Source organism: Rhinoraja longicauda, chromosome 7 (genome assembly GCF_053455715.1).
Source record: "Rhinoraja longicauda isolate Sanriku21f chromosome 7, sRhiLon1.1, whole genome shotgun sequence".
NCBI lineage: Eukaryota > Metazoa > Chordata > Chondrichthyes > Rajiformes > Arhynchobatidae > Rhinoraja > Rhinoraja longicauda.
In genome coordinates, this window is record NC_135959.1 from 26527255 (window position 1) to 26550270 (window position 23016).

The 23016-nt window shown below is 42.5% G+C and overlaps 1 protein-coding gene across 2 annotated transcripts in view; it reads left to right on the top strand.

Annotated features, from left to right (window-relative positions):
• Window positions 1-23016, top strand: part of pibf1 (progesterone immunomodulatory binding factor 1) — a 91546-nt gene that overhangs the window by 42639 nt on the left and 25891 nt on the right. For both annotated transcript variants that reach the window (XM_078402278.1, XM_078402277.1), the window contains exons 12-14: window positions 876-1026; window positions 3581-3671; window positions 21803-21905. In XM_078402278.1, the coding sequence (XP_078258404.1) occupies window positions 876-1026; window positions 3581-3671; window positions 21803-21905 (345 nt within the window). The remainder of the gene's footprint in view (window positions 1-875; window positions 1027-3580; window positions 3672-21802; window positions 21906-23016) is intronic.

Genomic DNA, 23016 nt, shown 5'->3' on the forward strand with positions numbered 1-23016 from the left:
TTCTTATCGTACCCTGCCCCAGTCCCATCTCTTAATTTTAATTATTATTCATTCACATGTCACTGCCAACAATAACAGTGTTTATAGTCTATACTCAATTGCTATTTGAGTTGAGTAGCTCACTGGGTCATTTCACAGAGCAATTGAAAGTCAAATATAGGTCAAACTAGTTAAAGCTGTAATTTCCTTCCTGAGGTACACTGTTGAACAGATTGGTTTTCATGACAATTCTAGTCATGGTCAGTTTCAAGTTCATGATCATTGTTATTTAATTACTCTTGCCTCTCGGTCAGCAGACCGGGTCTTTGGCCAATAGTTCAGAAACAACAAGTGTTCTCCTTGTGCGATTATCCCTTCCATCTCCCCATCACCACCTCTGCCACCCTTTCACCAAATACTCTTTCCATCACTAGCCCCATGCCCACAGCTGTTTTGTGCATCTCTTGCCATCCTACCAATTTCCTCCTCATCCTATCCATTTCTATTCCTTATTCTCTCTACTTCGTATTTCTTTTATTCCTTTGTTATTCCTACCATTCCATCTGCCCCTTTGTCCTCCTTCTCCTTCATCTACTTTTCCATCCTATGCCTAATTATGCATCTGTCTTCCAACACAATGACCAGTCTGCTGCAATTGTTCAGGGTTCTTCATGTACAACTACAGGTGTGTGCAAACTTCATTTTACTGTTAATTCATCAGCATAGTTAATCTTATAGTGAGTGCCTGTGTTAAATAATGCATGGAAATTGTATGTGAGCATGTTATATAACAGGCTGGCAGAAACTTGTGTAACAATGTGTATTCAACTTTTTGAAGTTAGTATGTCAAGGAGGTTTACAATTAATTGTCATTTCTTGCATTGTTGGCTCAACAGGTTTTAACAAAAGAATTTTACAAACTGCAAGCATCAGCAGACAAGCATACCACTGAGCTTCAGACTCAAAATACTGAGCTTCAAGCACGATTGGTGACCTATGAGAAACTAGAACAGGAACTGGATGGCGTTATAATGCAATCGGCTGAAAGTAAGTTGCATCTGAATATTAGACTGAGGTTTCCTCGCTATTACTTAACAAAATTATAAACGGGTTAGCAGCAAAATTCAGGTTGTATGATATTTTGTTTCAGCATCCGCAGAGCACTTATTCTTCAATATTACTCTTATCATTATTGATGGAGGATTCATCTACTCAATAATCCAGACACATCTAGTAGAGTTTAATGCTGAAGTATGGTGCTGGCACACACTGATCAAAATGCTGTGCACATGTACTTAAACCAATACTCACTGTTGAGTACGGGAGTTGAGGTATCACTGGTAAGAAGTTGAGACATGGTACTACAGCTGTACAAGACATTTGTAAGTTGACATTTGGTTGACAGTTCTGATTGCCCTGATGTAAGAAGGATGTCATTTGATTGGAAAAGGTGCAAAAAATATTTATGAGGACTGGAGGGTTTGAATTATATGGAAAGGCTGAATAGGTGAGGACTTTTTTCCCCCAGAGAGTAAGAGCTCTGGGACTTTATATGTGACCTTATAAAAATGTATAAAATCATAGGGGCATAAATAAAGTGACAAGCCCTAGTGAATAGTCTTTTCCCCAGGGTACAGAAGTCTAAATCTAGGGGGTTAAGGTTTAAAGTGACCAGAGGGGAAACTTTTTCACACATATGGTGGTGCATGTATAGAAGAAGGGGTAGAGGCATGTGCAATTTTAACATTTAAAAGACATGGACAGAATCATGGATGGGAAAGGTTTATAAAGGTATATGTCCAGGTACAGGCGAGTGGGACTAGTTCAGCTCAGCAACTTGGTCAACGTGGATAAGTTTGGCAAGGGACAGTTTCTATGTTGTATAGCTCTAAGACACCATGGCAGTAATAATTTTTAAGATTAATTGTTCGAAGATACTGTAAATTTGTTTTGTTGGCTGATGCTGACAATTCTGGCATCTGACTATCTAAGGCATCTTAATGCAGGCATCAGTGCTTTAACCTCAGTTTCCAGGACCCAGGTTCAATCCTCACTTTGTGGGGTTTGCACTGTCCTTCATGACAGCCAGCGCTTCAGTTTCATTCCACATGCCAAAGACATGCTGGTTGGTGAATTCATCATGGTAGACTTTTCCTTTGTGCAGCTAAGTACAAAAGAATTAAAGGGCATGTGAGAGAGTGTAAGTCGTAAGGTTACAGGGAAATAAGAAGAGGGGAGATGAGACTGAATATACTCTTCTGCTGGTAGCTGACATGGACTCTTTGGGCTGAATGGCACCCCTCTAATTGGAATAATATACTCTTTGCTTCTCATGAGGAAGTAACATTGAATCACCTTCAACTACAAGATTAATAAAGATACTCCCACTATTCAATTGGGTCAAAATTCAAGAATTTTAACCCAGTGACAATGAAGAAATGACAATTATCTGTCAAGTTGTAAATGCTATTGCTGCCATGCTCTGTGTTTTCTCGGTGGTGATGGTTGCCAAATTCCAATCCATTGCCAAACAAGACTTTGCAACTTGCTCCTATTTTAGACCATATGCTAGAAAATCTTGATGAGTTTAGTTTTTGTTGAATTTAATTGAGTTGATTAATATTGATCTATGGACTGCTTTGTCCTGAATAATTGGTAGCAAGTGTGTTGCAGCTTTATCCAGTCAAATGAAAGATATTCCACCATACTGGTGCTTTATTGGGGAAGCTTAGAGAAGCTGGAGATGAACCTCTCAGTGTGGAATACAACTGACCACTGTCCATTCACATACGAAGCGACTGGCCCACTGGATTTCTGGCTAAGACATTGAAGTTCACAAGTGGAAGTTCACAATGATAATAGTTCTGAGTGTCAGAGCTGGTTCGGCTCATCTGTGGATATCATTATTCCCCAGCACTTGCATGGCATATTATTTGCCACCTGTTGGACGATCTGGATATTTCCCAGATATTGGAGTGCAACAAAAACTGTTTTATTATTTATTGATTTGGAAAGCTAATTTGGGGTATTTTTTGTGTGTCACTTCCATCTAATTTTTGCAATTACTCATAAACCATTGGAGAGCAATATTCTTCAATATTTCAATGTCCAGTAACCCCTTACATTTCCCATAAAAAGTGATAGAGCAGGACAGCATGATGATCAGCAAGATTTTTTCTAGATGCATCTAATGAATGGTACATGCAACAAAGCTGACATGTACCATTCATTAGATACATTTAGAAAAAAATCTTGCTGATCATCATGCCTTCCAAATCAATTAATAATAAAACAGTTTTTTGCTGCACTCCAATATCTGGGAAGTATCCAGATCGCCCAACAGGTGGCAAATAATATGCCATGCAAGTGTCAGGGAATGACTATATCCACAGATGAACCGAACCAGCTCTGACACTCAGTGCCACAATCATTCCTAAAAACGTGATTTTTGTTGCTTATTGAGCATTATTGAATGATCCATAAGACTACCTCATTTGACGCATTACTGATTTTGCAGGCTGCCACTCATTAATAAAAGTGTATTCATAGTTTTCAAATCCTACTGGCATAACATTTATAATCATTTATTTGCTGACTGCAGTGGAAGATGAGGATGATGCTGAACGTGTCCTTTTCTCTTATGGTTATGGTGCTAACGTTCCCACAACAGTAAAACGGCGCCTTAAGCAGAGGTAAGGGTTTGATATTTGTTCACTTCTTTTTCCAACTATGGAGTGCCGGACGATGAAATAGGATTTTTTTTTCTAATCCTAATCCTGGATTAACATTATTTTAAGTGATTTTGCAACCCAGTGTTCCAGTCTTCTCAATTTTTCCTTTTCTTTTGGTTTAGAATTTAGTATGGGTGTCAGAAGTTATGGGGTGAAGGCATGAGAATGGGGTTAGGAGGGAAAGATAGATCAGCCATGATTGAATGACAGAGTAGACGATGGGCCGAATGGCCTAATTTTACTCCTATCACTTATGATGTATAAATTATTCATTATCTAAAATGGTAAAGGAATATTCAATTAAAGGAAATTGACTGCTTTAAACCTGGACAATTTGAATTCTCAGTCCCTTCATAATATAATCTATCCACAGTCATGGAATATTCCTCTAACAAGTATTGATGTGGCAATTGAAGTATTGATGGAAATTCTATCATATCATACTCCCGTCCATTGCATTTCTTTTTTAAATGACAATCTAAATATGAATAGAAGCTAAACTGAAACATTTATTCCTTTTCTCTTCGTTTCATCTGCAGTAGTTAGGTATGAATTGTATAAGGGGTAGGCCATTTAGAACTGAGATGAGGAAAAACTTTTTCAGTCAGAGAGTTGTGAATCTGTGGAATTCTCTGCCTCAGAAGGCAGTGGAGGCCAATTCTCTGAATGCATTCAAGAGAGAGCTGGATAGAGCTCTTTAAGATAGCGGAGTCAGGGGGTATGGGGAGAAGGCAGGAACGGGGTACTGATTGAGAATGATCAGCCATGATCACATTGAATGGCGGTGCTGGCTCGAAGGGACGAATGGCCTCCTCCTGCACCTATTGTCTATTGTCTATTGAACTGCAGCTGAGAAACGTTCAGTGTACTTATCCATCTTAAGAGTAAAATAAAACCAACTTACAACGTAATACCTGTCATGACTCAGAAATTCACTGCCAGTGGCCTCTTTTCTGCTAAAATGTCCATACTGCTACCAGTAGTAACTGCGAGAAGGTAAATTGTTCATCTAGCATTGTGAAAAGATATTTGATTGCATTCCATCACTGAAATTAATTCAGCATTCACAATAGAGTTTGACCTGATGCACAGCATTTTGCCCATCATTTTCGATGATAAATTGGTGATAATAAACTGGGTTAGGATGCAAAGGAACATTTCCATGTCCATGTCATTATCTCTACTAGTTCCTCAAGTATCCTGGCCACTTTCATTGTTTGTGAATCCGCCTTTATTTTTAATTTGTACGGATAGAATATTTAATTTAAGACTACTCCGTGATTCATCAAACATTTAGTAGGAAATGTGCTGATGAAATTATTCTTCTATCCAATGAAGGTCATCCATTTAAATCTAATGTGCATGGCTGGTATTAGAAAAATGCATAACCATCAATCTTAGATTTCTGACAATTGTTTTCCAACCGTTTCCCTTGTTTTTATAAAGCTGCTTTAAGCAAGATTACTTAACATCCCAGTAAGCAGACATACGAGATATTTATCCAGAATCAAGTTTTCATTACCATCAGTCTTTTTTTCAAGCATTTCTGAGATTCCATTCTTATCCTTCAGTTTTACCCCAAGGCACAAGCATTAAAAAAAAACCTTTGAGAATGCAGGCAGTAAAAACATGATTAGCAAGTCTTCATAGTAAATCTAGAAATTGGAAGGCCGTCAGGGTGATGAATCTAAACATTAATCTGCAACATACTTTATTACCTTAGTTTACTTTTAGTTTAGTTTATTATTGTCACATGTAGCAAGATGCAGTGAAAAGCTTGTTTAGCATGCTATTCAGTCAAATCAAACTGCACATGAATACAGTCATGAACAAAAGAGTGAAGTGATCAGTAAGTCCACTTCTGGGACAACACACAATAAATCACCATGTTCCAGCATCATGTTGCAACACACAAGTGTAAGGTCTCTGAAAAGTCCAAACTTGGCCAAAAGAGATATGCAATTTCATATTTTCTCACTTTAACGCTCTGTGTCCTGGCAGCACGAGATCAATGATGTAGGGAGTCGGCCTAAACGATGCCATCAGCTCCTTTCACTGCCTTTCTGCGCAGCTCCCTTTGTTCAATTTGCTTACTCACCCCGCTGCTGTAGGGCCTCCAGCAGTCGCCTCCACCAACACTACAATCCGCAGCCACTGCAAGCACGCCATCGTTTCCTCCCCCCTCGCCTCACAGCTATCCCTCTAACATCTGTGTTAGGTAGGAGAAGATTTTGAGGAATAAACTATAATAAAATGCATATAAGCTATATATATATATATGCATTTGGATAGATGGATTGATTAGGTATAGTCAACACGGGTTTTACATGAGGGAGATCCTAAATCACAAATTTTGTTCGAGTTTTTTGAAGAAGTAACCAAGAAGGTTGATGAGGAGGGCTAGACCGCAGACGTTATTCACATTGACTTCAACATGACATTTCATAAGTTTCCGGATGGTAGACTGCTCTGGAAGGTTAGATTGCATAACATCATGGAGAGCTAGCTGATTGGAAAATGAATTGGCTTCATGGAATGAAGCAGGCATTAATGGTGGAAAGGTGTTTTTCGGACTGGAGGCCTGCGGCTAGTGATGTGCCTCAGGGATCAATGCTGGCCACAATGTTATTTGTCTTTTTTAATCAATAATTAGGTTAAGGGCAGACTAAAAGGTCCTAGTTTTTTTTACTATGCAGAAGTATTTTACCAGTAATTACAGAAGAATTACCATTTATTAATGAACATTAATTACCAATGTTATTTTATATTGTGCCTCACATCCCAATCACCAAGAAATAGGTTGAAAATGTCTGAAATCAGTTCACCTAGAGCACCTGATTGCATTGGAGTCTTCTCTCCATCAGTCTGTACTTAAACCTGCATCCCAAAAAAGGTCAACTTATAATCCTCTCACATCTTGTCATATCATATCATATCATATCATATATATACAGCCGGAAACAGGCCTTTTCGGCCCTCCAAGTCCGTGCCGCCCAGCGATCCCCGTACATTAACACTATCCTACACCCACTAGGGACAATTTTTACATTTACATTTACCCAGCCAATTAACCTACATACCTGTACGTCTTTGGAGTGTGGGAGGAAACCGACGATCTCGGAGAAAACCCACGCAGGTCACGGGGAGAACGTACAAACTCCTTACAGTGTAGCACCCGTAGTCAGTATCGAACCTGAGTCTCCGGCGCTGCATTCGCTGTAAAGCAGCAACTCTACCGCTGCGCTACCGTGCCGCCCTTATTTATGAACCAGTTGTACCACTTGCCCAGACCCCAATCCCCCCAATTGCTCATCCCATTCAGGAAAGTTTGAATGTCATCCTCGATTTCCGTTTGGTTCGCAGTCCTGTCCATAACTTCCATAATACATTTTCCCTGCACGATGGCACTTCCCGGGCTAGCAAATAATCTAATGCATACCGGTTCTGCATTGAGAACAGTCGCAGGTCCGATAGACCTTCCTTTATCTCGTTTATGGCCGTTACGGTCTTATTCCCCAGGAAGGTGAGTCCGCAGACAAGGTAGTTACGGTTATTGGCTGCCATTGCTCCTGCGGACCCTTTGGGGAGAAGGTTACGGTACTCAATATCCCACACCCAACCGACTGGCCCCGGCTCCTTCCGATTGCAGCCGGTTCCATCCAGTTGGCACAGAACTCCCTAGAGACCCCCCGTTTGGTTCTGCGTCCACCGACGGGAAAGTTTAAACTCCATTGTACTGGGCAGGGTATAGTTGTTGGGGTGAGGATGCCTACGGCTACTGCGGCCGGGGTATCCTTTCCTTTTGTTACCAGGAAGTTTGTTCCTATCCCGTGTCCCGAGAAGTAGTACCCGGACTTGGTATAAATTACCCCCGGTGTCCCTCCATCCTCGGGAGGTCTTTCCATCACTGCTCCAATTATCATCACAGGGGAACCGTGAATTCTCATCCACAGAACATATTATAGGGTACATATAGGGCTCTAGAGAGTCTCCCCTTGGCCCGAAGCGGGGAAGGATAGGGAAGGTGTGTTTCTCAATAGTCAAACAAACAAATTATCGGACCTCCCGATCCCAACCCGAATAGCGGCTCCCAACCAGGGATTCAGGACCTGGCCCAGAGCCCCAGTGGGCCCCCTGATCACGCCATCAATTGCTCCCCTCCCCCTAAATACACAGACACAATGACATTTCACCGAGGACCATCTGAAAGAACAAGGAGTAAAACTCGTCTACAAAATGCCCTTGATTTGGCCACTGCACTCCCGCAAGACCGTCGGGTTAAACATTCAGTATGCCACGGGTCAGACAGCCACTCTAACAAGGGGGAAACGGACATAGACTCGTCTGATGATGAAGAAAACCCCAATCGACAATTCCCTGGACGTCATGTCCCTCCTCAATGGCGCTCCAGACCGAACAAAATCCCCCCAGGCATTCTGCGACTGGCTTCGCACCACAGTATCGGTGTATCAGGCTGATAGTAGAGATCTATGGTCCATGGTTAGACAGATCCTGAATGGGAAGGAGTGGCTGAAGTTTGTCGAGATAATAAGGGGGCATCAGGACCATGCAGCTCTGGCACAAGCCATCGCTAATGCCAACGCAAGGGTGGATGCCATCATTAACGCCTGTCATGGGGTCCTTTCAAAACCCATTGATATCAACAGAATCCTGGCTGCAGCTAACATCACGCTCCAACAGGACATCACAGTCGATAGCTGCCATTCGGTTACCACCTTACTCGGCCAACTACAAACCCAACACCTGACCTCAGCACGGAAGAACCGCTATGAGATCTTTCTGTTGAATAACCCCCAGTTGATCCAAAAAGACATTAGCCATCACAAGTGGTGCTGATCTCTCCGACACACCGCTTCTCAATCCTGACCTGGTCATGTACACTGATGGCGGTTCCTCCCCGGATGAGCGCAGTCAGTGTCTCTCTGGCTATACGGTAGTTACTGATGATAATCGCCTTTTAGAATCTAGGGCTTTTGACCCACCTGTGTCTGCCCAAAAGGCCGAACTTTATGCCCTGATTCGGGCTTGCATTATGGGGGAGGGATTAAGCGTTAATATATATACAGACTCTCGATACGCCTTCGGTGTGGTGCACGACTTTGACCAACTTTGGAAGAACCGGGGATTCCTTACCTCCTCAGGCACTCCTATTTCCAATCAAGCCCTCGTTTCTTCCCTTCTCCAGCCATCCAATTACCCCGAAGTATCGCTGTTATCAAATGCTCTGCCCAGACCTCTGGCACGTCCCCTGTCGACCTCGGGAATCACAATGCCGACCTTGCTGCCAAACAGGCTGCGCGAAGTAGGACTAATGTTGTGTCAAAAATGATGAGACTGACCACTAACCCCCCCCAAGGGACGGTCAACCACTGAAACACCTATGCCAACCATCCAAGAAGTACTTCGGTTACAGGAGGACACTCCTGATATAGATAAGGCTTTATGGGTCAATTTTGGCTGTAGAATTGATGAAGTGACAACACCTGTGGGTCAGACCTGTATGACTGATACAACAGCCCTATGGGTTGTTGAATGTATCCATCTGGCCACCCATTGTGGGGCACGGGCCACCAGTTCTTTGCTCCTTAATACCTGGTGGCACCCTCGCCTCCAAGAGTTGTCATCACGCGTAAGTATGTCTGCCTTGTATGTCTGTGCCACAACACTGATCGGAGGGCCCCGTGCCCCCCCCCCCCCCGGCAGGACCCCCTTGCCTGAGGGTCCCTTTGAGACTCTACAGATGGATTACATTAAACTTCCACGGTGTCAAAGTAATAAATATGTGCTTGTCATTATTGATGTTTTTAGTAAATGGATTGAGGCTTATCCAACCTCGGATAATAAGGCCTCCACGGTGGTTAAAGTGTTACTTAAGGAAATCGTACCTCGTTTCGGCATCCCTGCTCGCCTCAGTTCTGATAATGGTCCGCACTTCATTACAGCGGTTAACAAGGAAATGTACGCCCAGCTGGGTGTGCATCAGCAACTACACTGCGCGTACCGGCCACAAGCTGCTGGCCTAGTCGAACGAGCTAATCAGACTTTGAAAACCAAACTCGCTAAACTAGTCGAACAAACGGGTTCTTCTTGGCTAAAACTGTTGCCTGTAGCTCTTTTTCAGATTCGCACCACTCCCGCAGGTCGGACTGCCCTCTCGCCTGCGGAGATCGTTTATGGGCGGCCTCTCCGCCATATGACTGATGAAATGACCTCCTATATTATTGCCCTAACTAAAGCTTTGCGTTTTGCTCATTCACATGTTCGCGCTGCCTTTGGTACTCCACCTGCCAATACACCCCCGTCGCCGATTATGCCTGGCTCATGTCCTTATTTGTCATTGTGTCTGTATATTTAGGGGGAGGGGGACAATTGATGGCGGGATCAGGGGGCGCACTGGGGCTCTGGGCCAGGTCCTGAATCCCTAGTTGGGAGCCGCTATTTGGGTTGGGATCGGGAGGTCCGATACTAGATGGGTGAGGCAGTTGGATACTAAGGGCGGAATATAACAGACCCTCTTGTATAAGAAAATAACTGCAGATGCTGGTACAAATCGATTTATTCACAAAATGATTGTCACTGCAATATCTTTCAGCAGTTTGTTTAAAATGAGAATCAATGTGAGCTTCAAAAGATCTCCGATATATACATGTTAAAATGAGCTCAACAGATGACTTTCAGTGGGTTATCTTATTGTTCATTATATAATGTGGTGTTAACTTGTTTAGATTGTATGGGATCCCAGGAAAGCTAGCTGCCTAAGTACAGAATTGGCTTCAAGGAAGGAAGCAAAAGATTGTGGGAGAAGATGATTTTTCGGATTAGAGGCCTGTGACTGGTGGAGTGCCTTAGGAATCAGTGCTGGGCCCATTGCTGTTTGTGATTTATTTCAACGATTTAGATGAGAATGTATAAGGTATGATTAGTACGTGTGCAGATGACACCCAAAGTAGTTGGTATCATAAACCTTGAAGATAGTTAACAAAAATTATAGTTGGATCTTATTGAAACATTTAAGATTATAGACAATAGACAATAGACAATAGGTGCAGGAGTAGGCCATTCAGCCCTTCGAGCCAGCACCGCCATTCAATGCGATCATGGCTGATCACTATCAATCAGTACCCCGTTCCTGCCTTCTCCCCATACCCCCTCACTCCGCTATCCTTAAGAGCTCTATCCAGCTCTCTCTTGAAAGCATCCAACGAACTGGCCTCCACTGCCTTCTGAGGCAGAGAATTCCACACCTTCACCACCCTCTGACTGAAAAAGTTCTTCCTCATCTCCGTTCTAAATGGCCTACCCCTTATTCTCAAACTGTGGCCCCTTGTTCTGGACTCCCCCAACATTGGGAACATGTTATCTGCCTCTAATGTGTCCAATCCCCTAATTATCTTATATGTTTCAATAAGATCCCCCCCTCATCCTTCTAAGGGGTTGGACACGTTAGAGGCAGGAAACATGTTCCCAATGTTGGGGGAGTCCAGAACCAGGAGCCACAGTTTAAGAATAAGGGGTAGGCCATTTAGAACAGAGATGAGGAAAAGCTTTTTCAGTCAGAGAGTTGTAAATCTGTGAAATTCTCCGCCTCGGAAGGCAGTGGAGGCCAGTTCTCTGAATGCTTTCAAGAGAGAGCTAGATAGAGCTCTTAAGGATGGCGGAGTCAGGGGGTATGGGGAGAAGGCAGGAACGGGGTACTGATTGAGATTGATCAGCCATGATCACATTGAATGGTGGTGCTGACTCGATGGGCCGAATGACCTACTCCTGCACCTATTGTCTATTGATCTTGATCAGCTGGGCAAGTGAGCAGAAGATGGTTAATGGTGTTTAATGCAGACAAGTGTGAGGTGTTGCATTTTGGGAAATCAAACCAGGCCAGGACCTTCACAGTGAATGGTAGGGCTCTGGAGTGCATTAGAGACAACAGTGATCTGAGAGTTAAGGTACTTAATTCCTTGAAAGTGGCGGTACAGCTAGATATCGTGGTCAAGGAGGCTTTTGGGACATTGGCCTTCATCAGTCAGGGTTTTGAGTATAGAGGTTGCGACATTATGTTACAGTTGTAAAATAAGTTGGTGAGGCCACATTTGGAGTATTATGTTCAGTTTTGGTCATCCCTGTTATAGGAAAGATGTTGTTGAGCTGGAAAGAGTACAGAGAAGATTGATGAGGATGTTGCCAGAACTCGATTTCCTGAGCTACAGGGGCAAGAAATTGGGCAAGCTAGGGCTTTATTTCTTGGAGCGCAGGAAGTTAAGGGGTGACCTTATAGAGGTACATAAAATCTTGAAGGGAATTGATAGGAAAATGAAGAATCAGTGGGCACAGGTTTAGGGTGAGAGGGGAAAGATTTAATAGGAATCTAAGGGGCAACATTTTCACTGTGGAGGGTGTAGGGTGTATGGAATGAGCTGCTCAGGGAGGTGGTTGGGGCAGGTATAATAACAACATTAAGAAGACACTTGGACAGGTACATGGATAGGAAAGATTTAGAAGGATATGTGCCAAATGCAAGCACATGGGACTATCTAAGATGGGGTATCTTGGTCAGCATGAACTAGTTGGGTTGAAGGGCCTGTATGACTCTATGACTCTACTTCCGTGCACCAAGGTCTCCATGTCCCGCTTCCTTAGATTGATCATGGAACTTTAGGACATTTCTGAAGGCGTGGGAGGTGAGCACACAGGCCATACACAACCACGACTTTCCCCGCACCTTCTATTGACGCCCTCTTTCTGAACTGTTATTTATACAATGATGTTTATTTTAACATCACTATTTATTGCTGCAAGCCTTTAAGGGCAAATATATGGCAAGAAACTATATGCCATCTGTATATTACAAAGTATTTTCCATGCTTTCAATGTTTATTTTTTTAAAGAATGAATCTGAATTAGAAGACATTAATTTTATTAAAATTACATTTGTTATATTAATTGTATGTCAATCAATAACACAAGTTATATTAACCACATGAAAACAAACTTCAAGCAGTGTTTTTGTCGGTCAGAAGTTTAATGCCAGTAGGTTTGTTGAACTTATTTTTTAAGTTATGTTGCATTACATTGCTGTTCCTACTAACATGCAACAAATTTTTGAATAATATTGCTGACTTGACATGGTGTCTGGGAATGTAGTTGTAAATCATTGTTTAGAAGAGTAGATACAGGCTGCAGCAGCACCTGTGATGACATGTTTGATAAAGTACCCACTGAACTGCTCGTAACGAACAGTCACAGGTTTACAGAACTGAAGTTTCATTATGTGACAGGGGAAAATAACTGCAGTAACTATTTGAAAATTTTGATGTACTGAATAAAGCAGTTACTTATCAAAATGTCATCTCTTTTTCTCCCAGTTCTGAACTGCTGGTTCTTTTTTGTATTGCTGTAGATGAGATCATAATCCTAATAATGCTGTAAGCTGCCAGGGAACCCCCTAGCCTTTCAATTGCAAAATAAATGCCCGAAACAGCTAACAGGGTGACACAGCCCTGCAAGCATTTATTAATAAGTATTGTAGACTACTTTGGGTATGCGCTAAGTTCCGGAATATCATAATTTTCTTGTCTATCTGATATCCTGGATGCAAATCCAAAGAAATGGTTATTAGTTATGGAAAATGGAGGTTTCTACCTCATCTTTTCTATTTGATCTCCATTTTTATACACATTGTTTTATTCTTTACACTTTTGTTTCTACTAGTTGGGAGATAAGTTGTAAGAAAAATGCAATTCAACCACTTTTCTTGTTTTGCCACTCATTTGAATTCTCTGATACTTCCCTGTTCCCATCAAATTTAGTACCCCTATTTTCTGTCAGTCATTGCCCTGCATGCACCCTGACCCTTCATATTTGAAACAAACGAAAAAGCAGAAAATGCACAGGCAATTGTTTTTTTCTAATACTTGCATTGAGTATTTCCTTAATGCCATCGGTTAAAATGCAACAATTCGATGTTCTGCAAATCTAGAGAAATAGAAGATGCAAATATTAACAACACGAGGAATAAATGTCTACTATTTTCAGTGATTTATATATTTTAGTTCAGTTTTAGATTCCTCTTTTCAGATTTGTTTACCTGGATTCTGAATCGACTTGCTTCATGACTGAATCAAATGACATCCTGTTTAAGCAGAGCCTGCCATTCATAATGAGCGTGGTGAATCATTCAGAGAGTGGTGAATCTGTGGATAGAAGGTAGTTGAGGCCAGTTCATTGGCTATGTTTAAGAGGGAGTTAGATGTGGCCCTTGTGGCTAAAGGGATCAGGGGGTATGGAGAGAAGGCAGGTACGGGATACTGAGTTGGATGATCAGCCATGATCATATTGAATGGCGGTGCAGGCTCGAAGGGCCGAATGGCCTATTCCTGCACCTATTTTCTATGTTTCTATGTTTCTATAAATCTGGTTCCTCATCCTTTCCTATACAAAGTAAGTTTTGTGAAACATATGGAAACAAGGAACTGCAAATGCTGGTTTACAAAAAATGATACAAAGTACTGGAGTAACTCAGGAGGTCAGGCAGCATCTCTGGAGAACATGATAGTTGGGTTTCAAGTCAGGACCCTTCTTCAGGCTGATTGTGCCGGGGGGGGGGAAGAAAGCTGGGGGAAAAGAGGAGGGGCAGGATAAACCCTGGCAGGACATAGGTGGATACAGGTGAGGGGGGATTTCAATAGGCAAATGGTTGGACAACAGCCAGAGATGAAAAACTAAAATGTGTGATATGCAGATAGATGAGTTGTGAATTGTAAAGATAGAGGAAGCAATGTAGGTAGAAGGGCAGGGGTAGAGGAGTGACTGGTGAGAGTCCAGGTGGGGCACAAGGGGTGGGGTGGGAGAAAAGGGGTGGGGGAGGTAGTTGGGGTGATTAGTTACCTAAAATTAGAGAATTAAATGTTCATACTGTTGGATTAGAAAAAAATATTTGCAGGAGTAGGCCATTCAACCCTTCGAGCCTGCACCGCCATTCAATATGATCATGGCTGATCATCTAAAATCAGTACCCCGTTCCTGCTTTTTCCCCATATCCCTTGATTCCTTTAGCCCTAAGAGCTAAACCTAACTCTCGAAAATAATAATAATATAATATATTCCTTTATTGTCCCACACCGGGGAAATTTACAGTGTTACAGCAGCAAAGTGGATAGCAAGAGATCATTCATTATAAATAAAAGTAAAGACAAGGATAAATTGTCATCAATTTACTGTATTCCAACTGCTACTGTTGACTCGTCTGCTGGGAGCAGTGCTGGTTGTGCAGACTCACAGCAGCGGGAAGGAAGGATCTCCTATATGTTTGTGAGTAGGTACATTCAGAGGCACTCCGGTGTATATAAGTATTAGCAGATCATTGGCAGTACAGATGCTGGCTACCGTTACCTCCAGCTCTCAGGATAGTCTCCTAACTAGCCGTGCTAACTCCAGGATAATGCAGTACAAAACCCGGCCTGGATTATGGACCGGATGCACAACAGTAAAACCAGACATGGATCAACATCCTCCTTCTTAAGCATAAGCCCTCAAACTAGATAAGAGCATATCAAGCCACTACAATATGGAAAAAAAACTACGGCCTACCGACATCCTAATATAAGGGATGAAAACAGCAACTACGACAAACGCTAAGCAGAGGAGGATACAAATTGAGTAAGATAAATGTAAGGGAACGGTAAGGACTGTAATTAATCAGAGTCCGTAATAAGTGTCTAGCCACAGTCTTGGTACTTGGGATTGGGCTTACAGACCCGTCCTGCACGAGTACGATACAGGCCCTCCGCTGTACCCGTTGTAGGTGGCAGCACCGTAGGTGGTGGTTCAAACGGCACTGGTCTCGCAACAGCCTTTTACACAGGAGACTGCACCGGTGACGTCACGGGTGACAGTATACGCGATTTTATGGGTGATTCCATCACCGGCACCAGCGACTCCTTTCTTGGTGTAAAGACCAGCTTGCGATCTGCCGACGCCTGGCCTTCATCGGTCTGTATCCTGCCATCTGTGACCTCCGTGTAGCCATGCGGATGCTGCTGAGATGGCACCGGCTCATTCACCGGTAGAAGGTGTTTTCTGTTCCGCCGGTAGGTTCCTCCTTCCGATTGGACAAGATAGGACCGTGGCTCCTGGCAGGTCCCACTAACTACGCCCAGACGATCATGACCCTTCTGGGTCTGCAGACGGACTGTCTGATCCTCCGACAGAGGCTGGAGAGGACGGCTAGACCTGTCGTAGTACGCCTTCTGGATCTGCCGTTTATGTTGCAGCTGAACCCAAACAGATTGGGGCTCATGAACACGGGGCTGCAGCAGGTGTCTTGCAACAGGAAGGGTGGTATGAGTTTGTCTGGACATCAGACGTTGGGCCGGCGAACCCAACACCGGGTCACGTGAAATGTTACGGAGATTGAGGAGGTCCAGGAATACATCGGACCCGGCTCTTCTGGATCTCTCCATGACCCATTTGGCATTACGGACAGCCCTCTCGGCTAGCCCGTTCGATTGGTGACGTGTTTAAAATCCCAGCGCGTAGCAAAGTCCTTGAAACACTGGCTGGCCAATTGACCGGCATTATCCGACATGAGAGTGTAAGGAGACCCATGGACCGAAAATGTCTTGCCAGTTTTTGAATTATCGCCGCTGAGGAATTTGTGCGGAGCAAATCGATCTCAAACCACCCAGAATAAGAATCCACCAGGACCAGATATTGATTACCATGCCACTCAAAAATGTCAGTGGCTACAGAGGACCAGAGTAAATCAGGAACCGGGTGCAGCAAAAGTGGTTCCATTTGCTGATGTGGGGCCAAACTGTTACATACTGCACATGATTGCACCCTCTGGTGCACGTAGTCAGACATAGCAGGCCAGAAAAACATACTTTTCGCTCGCTGAACCGTTGCCTCAGTGCCAGGGTGGCCCCTATGTATTGCGTCGAAGTACTGCTGTCGTAGTGAGGCAGGGATCACCGCTTTGTGGCCTTTCATAATGACCCCGTTCTGATAACCAGCACATCTCTAACGGGGAAGTACGGCTGTACAGAGAGTGGTAACATATGCAACTTGCCCGGCCAACCGTATCGAATGACGGATGCGATCGACTGCAAAGTGTCGTCCATGTGTGCCACTAACATGTCCAGACAAGACGAGAGGAGATGATTGACCATCATTACGTCAAAACAATCCTTCTCGGCAGCATGCTCGTTATAGGTCTTCCTGGGCGCACGGGACAAGGTGTCAGCCAGGTGCATGTCCTTGCCGAAAATGTAGTCATTGAACTTTTCGCACATGAAGACAACCGCCAACAGTTCTTTCTCGATTTGTGCGTAGCTTGTCTCCGCGTCCGTCATGGTCCTTGAGGCATAAGCAATGGGCTGGCCATCCTGCAGGCATGCAGCGCCGAGGCCGTACTGGGATGCGTCGCAGGTCAGCGTAACTGGTCGATTAACGTCAAAATATGCTAGGGTGGGAGGACACGACATCAGGTGTCTGAGAGTGTCAAAAGCTCGCTGTTGTTGCTCATGCCACGTCCATGCAATGTCTTTGTGAATAAGCTGTCGCAGTGGAGTGGAGAGTTCGCTAAATTGAGGAATAAACTTGCCAAGATAGTTCACCATGCCCAGGAACCTCTGCAGGCTGGTGACATCAGTCGGTACTGCCATCTCACTGATGGCTGCTGTCTTCTCAGGATCAGCCTTGAGGCCCTCACTGGTGAAAACATGTCCCACATAGTTCACCTTGTTGACACGGAACCTGCATTTGTTGGGGTTGAGTTTCAAGTGTACCTCTCTGGCACGATTGAGTACCTTCCTTAAATTAACACCGTGCTCCTGCACGTCCTTACCCGCCACAATAATGTAATCGACAACAATCGCACAGGTATCTGTCGAAGAGCTGCTCCATAGAGTGTTGAAACACTTCACTGACCACGTTAATACCGAACGGCATTCGACTTCTGACACCATGTTTGTGAGTGGGTACATTCAGAGGCACTCTGGTGTATATAAGTCCTTTATTAGCAGATCATTGGCAGTACAGATGCTGGCTACCATTACCTCCAGCTCTCAGAATAGTCTCCTAACTAGCCGTGCTAGCACCAGGATAACGCAGTACAAAACCCGGCCTGAATTATGGACCATATGCACAACAGTAAAACCAGACATGGATCTACACTATATCTCTCTCCTTCACACACTTGGGGTGAAGGAGTCAGTCACTGAAGGAGCTATTCAGTGCAGTGACAGTGTCCTGCATGGGGTAGGAGTCGTTGTCCAGCAGCGATGTTAATTTTGCCATCATCCTCCTCTCTCCCACCGCCTGTACTGAGTCGAGGGGGCAACCCAGGACAGAGCTGGCCTTCCTGACCAGCTTGTCAAGTCTCTTTCCCTCCGCTGCTGAGATGCTGATCCAGTGAATTGGCCTCCACTGCCTTCTGTGGCAGAGAATTCCACTGATTCACAACTCACTGGGTAAAGAAGTTTTTCCTCATCTCAGTCCTAAATGGCCTAACCCTTATTCTGGTTCTGGACTCCCCCAACATCGGGAACATTTTTACTGCATATACCCTGTCCAATCCTCTAAGAATTGTATATGTTTCTCTAAGATCCCCTCTCATCTTTCTAAATTCCTGTGAATACAAGCCCAATCGACCCATTCTTTCATCATATGAAAATTAGGTATGTGCATTTTTAAATGAAACTCTTTCTTCATAACTTAGTCATACATTTTGTGTAAGGAAAAAGCAAAATAGAGAAAACAAAACAATTTTTTCTTTGTGTTGTAAAACGTGTTTCTGTTCAATAACCTTTCTCTAAATACCAGAATATACTCATGATAGGCCTGACATTGTACATGTAGTCCAAGAACTACAGACTGTTGGAAATAAGTCGTTTTTCACACATGAATGTAACGCAACGGGTACGCGCATTTGGCGTGCATACCTTTTTTTGCTGAAAAGTTGCATTACGCGCCATATGAATTTTGATGTAATATTCTGAATTTTGGACATCAAAATTCTGAATTTATAAAATCAAATTTTGGGAGGTCTGCTGATGTAAGGCTAACTCGTCTATAATTCCCCGTTCTCTCTCCCCCTCCTTTCTTAAAAAGTGGAGTTAATTGGCTACCCTCCAGTCCACAAGAACTGATCCAGAGTCGAGAGAACATTGGAAAATGATCACCAATGCATTCATGATTTCTAGGGCCACCTCCTTGACTACTCTGGAATGCAGACCATCAGGCCCTGGGGATTTATCTGTCGTCAGTCCCAACACCATTTCCTGGCTAATGTGGATTCCCTTCAGTTCTTCCCTCCCACTAGATCCTCGGCCACCTAGTATTTCTGGGAGATTGTGTCTTCCTTAGTGAAGACAGAACCAAAGTACTTGTTTAACTGTTCTGCCATTTCCTTGTTTGCTTTTATAAATTCACCTGTCTCTGATTGTGAGGGACCTACATGTGTCTTCACTAGTCTTTTCCTTTTTACATATCTAAATATAAGCTACCCGAGCAGAATATCAGATGCTGTTTCTCCAGTTTCATTGAAGAATCCAATGTTCATACCGTTGGTTTGTGAGCTACATAGGCAAAATTTGAGGTGCTGTTCCTTCAGTTTATTGGATACTTCGATGTTCAATGCAACGTGCACCTCCTGGACAGCATCCACTGTTCCCCATATGGCTTCCTTCACATCGGCGAGACCAAGTGTAGACTCGGCGAACATTTCGCTGAACACTTGAGCTCAGTCTGCCAAGGCCTACTGGATCGCTCAGTTGCTAACCATTTAAACTCCCCTTCCAATTTCTATTCTAACCATTCCAGGACTTTGTCCTGGGCCTCTTCCGTTACCAGATGAGGCCACACGCAAACTGGAAGAACAGCACTTATACTCCACTTGGATAGCTTACAACCCAACGGTATGCATATGAACTCTACAATTTTAACTAACTAACCCCCCCCCCCCCCCCCCTTTCCCTGTGCCCTACCTGCACCCCTAGTATTTTCAGAATTCAATGTAATTGAATGCAATACTTGTGAAAAACAAATTTATTGAACGTAATGACAAAAATACATTTGCTCCTTTGACTTTTGTCTTGATTTATGGTGCTTGGTATAATCACATTTTATGGAACCAGAGAATGACACCTGCATCAAAGGTCAGGAATTTAATTTTTGCATTGAATAAGAGATGTCCTTAATTTTATAGTGAGATCTACTAACAAAAAAACTAAGGCTATATATTTTTTTAGTTTTTTAATCCTCATGAGAAAATTTTCTTTCAGATAATGTGTTTTTCAGCAATCATTGTAAAGCATACTCCTCCATTCATGTAAATAGTGACTCACAAAAATCAAATGAAAGATGAAAGTCAATGTAGCATGTCATTATATCAAAATATAAATTTGCCTTATGCAGGTCTTTTCCTGTCTCTAAAGCAAAATGCTTTGGCAAAGTAAAAATGTACACAGCGATTTGGTAAATTAAACATGATCTCACTATTATCAATGCAATGCCAATCACGTTTTTTGCCCTGCATGCTTTCTTTAATGACAGACTTCCCAAAACATGACAAGAGCCTCTGTGATTTGTTTAGATTTTTATTCACTAAACCAAGATTGGCATGACTGAATTAGATATGAGACTTGATCTCAATCACAGTTAGTTATTTTTAATCTCTGGCACCACATTTCCATGTAGAAAGGAATGACTCTTTTATGCATATACAAAGACTTTCAGAGAAAGAAATTGATGTATTTACAAAAATATATTTATTTGTGGTTTGAAACACATTTGTAGCATAGAATTTAACACTTTTTATAGTTGGCTGCAGCATACAATAGAATTTTTTTTTAAACCAATGGATTTATTATGTAATGGGAAAGGCAAATGAGTGTTTTGGATTTGCAGTTTTTTAATGAAAACTACATAATCAGGTAGAGAGCTGCCATAGTTAAACCAGAATTGAAAGTTGTTGGAAATCATGGATTGGAAGAGAGATGTTCTGCAAAGAGGCTTAATCATTCATCTGGTTTAATATACCGAAAGTTAAACCTACCGAACAACAATGCCTAGATATTTCGTTTAGTTTACTATTATCATGTGTACTGAGGTACAGTGCAAAGCTTTTTGTTACATGCTATCCAGTCAGCAAAAAGACTATACATGATTACAATTAAACCGTCCACTGTGTGCAGATACAGGATAAAGGTTATAATATAACGTTTAGTGAAGATAAAGTCCGATTAAAGATAGTTCAAATGTCTTCATTTAGGTAGATGGGAGGTAAGGACCGCTCGCTAATTGGTGACATGATGGTTCAGTTGCTTGATGACAGCATATCACCAATTTCCAAGAATCTGCAGGACAAAGTGCACAATTTGTTTGGTACCTTTACCATCACCCCAGGATATCATCATATGCATCATGACAACATACTGTAGCTGTGTGTACCATCTACAAAATGAACCAATGTTGCTCATCTAGCCTACTCTGACATCACTTCCAAAACCCACAATCTCTCCCTGAAAGAGGGCAAGGAACACAGATGATTTGGAACTCCACCACCTAAAAGTCCCCCCCGTCATTTACCATCCTCGGTGCAACAGTCATAAAAGATAGCTCGCCACATCCTCTCGATTGGTGGTGGATGATGGGGCCCTGATCCTGAACAACTAATAACAAAACATTTCTCCAAGTCTGAAGAGGAGTCCCGACCTGAATTGTCACCAATCCATGTACTCCAGAGATGCCGCCTGACTCACTGATTACTCAAGCACTTTGAATCTTCTCCAAGTATAACAGGAAAGCCTGATTGAAATGTTCTATCACTTAGCAGATACAAACATTGTAGAATGCTGAAGCTGCTCCTGGGGAAATGTGACTTCCAAATCAATTTAATTATATGTTTAATCTCTTACTGGTCGGGTGTACTGATCTTTCAGTTGTAGAAAGTAAGTGTTTTTGCACTTGCCTTTGTGGAGCTATAAGCCAATGTGGAATCCTTGCAGAACTTTGCAAATTAAATGGACAGCAATGCTTTGAAACGATTAATGACCAATTTCTTTCTGCCCTTTCAGTGTTCATCTTGCAAGAAGATTGTTACAGATGGAAAAGCAAAATTCGCTGCTTCGAAAAGACCTCGAACGACACAAACTCTCTGCCGACGAATTAACTCAGGAGGTAATTTCTTTTTTATTGATTCTCTGTTAATGTTTATTCACTATTTCTGTAATTTTTAGGGAATGCATTGTTTGAGTTGAGCCACTAATTCAGGAAGTATTTGATTTGCATGATTTGATGAATGATTCTATACCTGCCTGGAAACCTGTATGACATGTTCTTTGGCATAAATCAAGTCATGCCATACAGCTCTTGGCATACTACACTAAAGATGTTTTGGATACATGCTTTTGATTGATGGTGGATTAATGATTGTCTACCCTTTAATGAATAGGGATCATTATTTCTTTCAACCAGAAAATGCTGCTGTTGTGTGTTTCCAGTTCTGGGCTTGTATCTGTTTGTCCTAACTTCAGTAATGATTCTGAAGCCATTCACTAGATGGGGCTAGATTAGTGATGTCATGTTTGTATATTGTAGTGTGAGCACCTAGCGATTATGTTCCAGAAACCTGTAAGATCACCTTTTATTTTAACATTTCAAGGACAACAGGGAAACATAGTTATTTTAAATAAAATTATCCAATGAGATTCTGTTTATTTGCCAACTTGATGTTGAAGCAAGCTTCAAAAGCGAGAAAGCATATTCATTCAAAACAATGTTAAAGAAGCCACACAGAAATACAGATCCTCTGGTAAACCTGAACAATGGCTAAAGTTATCTATTTGAATCCCAAGTCTTGCTGCAGCCTGAAAATTCAAACAGCATTTGAAACAGAATTAGTGTCTTCAGTGATGATCCAGGCCATGATGCAATCAGTCAATATGCTGTAAACGTTCCAGAGAACATTCGTCGACATACCGAATCACCTCAATCTTCTAAGGAAGTAGAGGCATTGATCGGCTTTCTTGATGAATGTATCGATGTGCTGGGTCTAGCACAGATTTTAGAGATTTGCAAACCCACGAGCTTGAAGTTGTTAATTCTTTCCACCACCAACCTATGCTGTGCAGAAATGTGTATAATTTTATTGTTTTGGCCACCTATAATGTTATTCTAACAAGATCATTCTAGTGATTTTTCTGAATTCCTATATATAATGGTATATTTATCTTGACAGTTCATCTTTTTTATTCTTGTGAGGATTTATCTTTGTGTTTAGAAAGCCAAA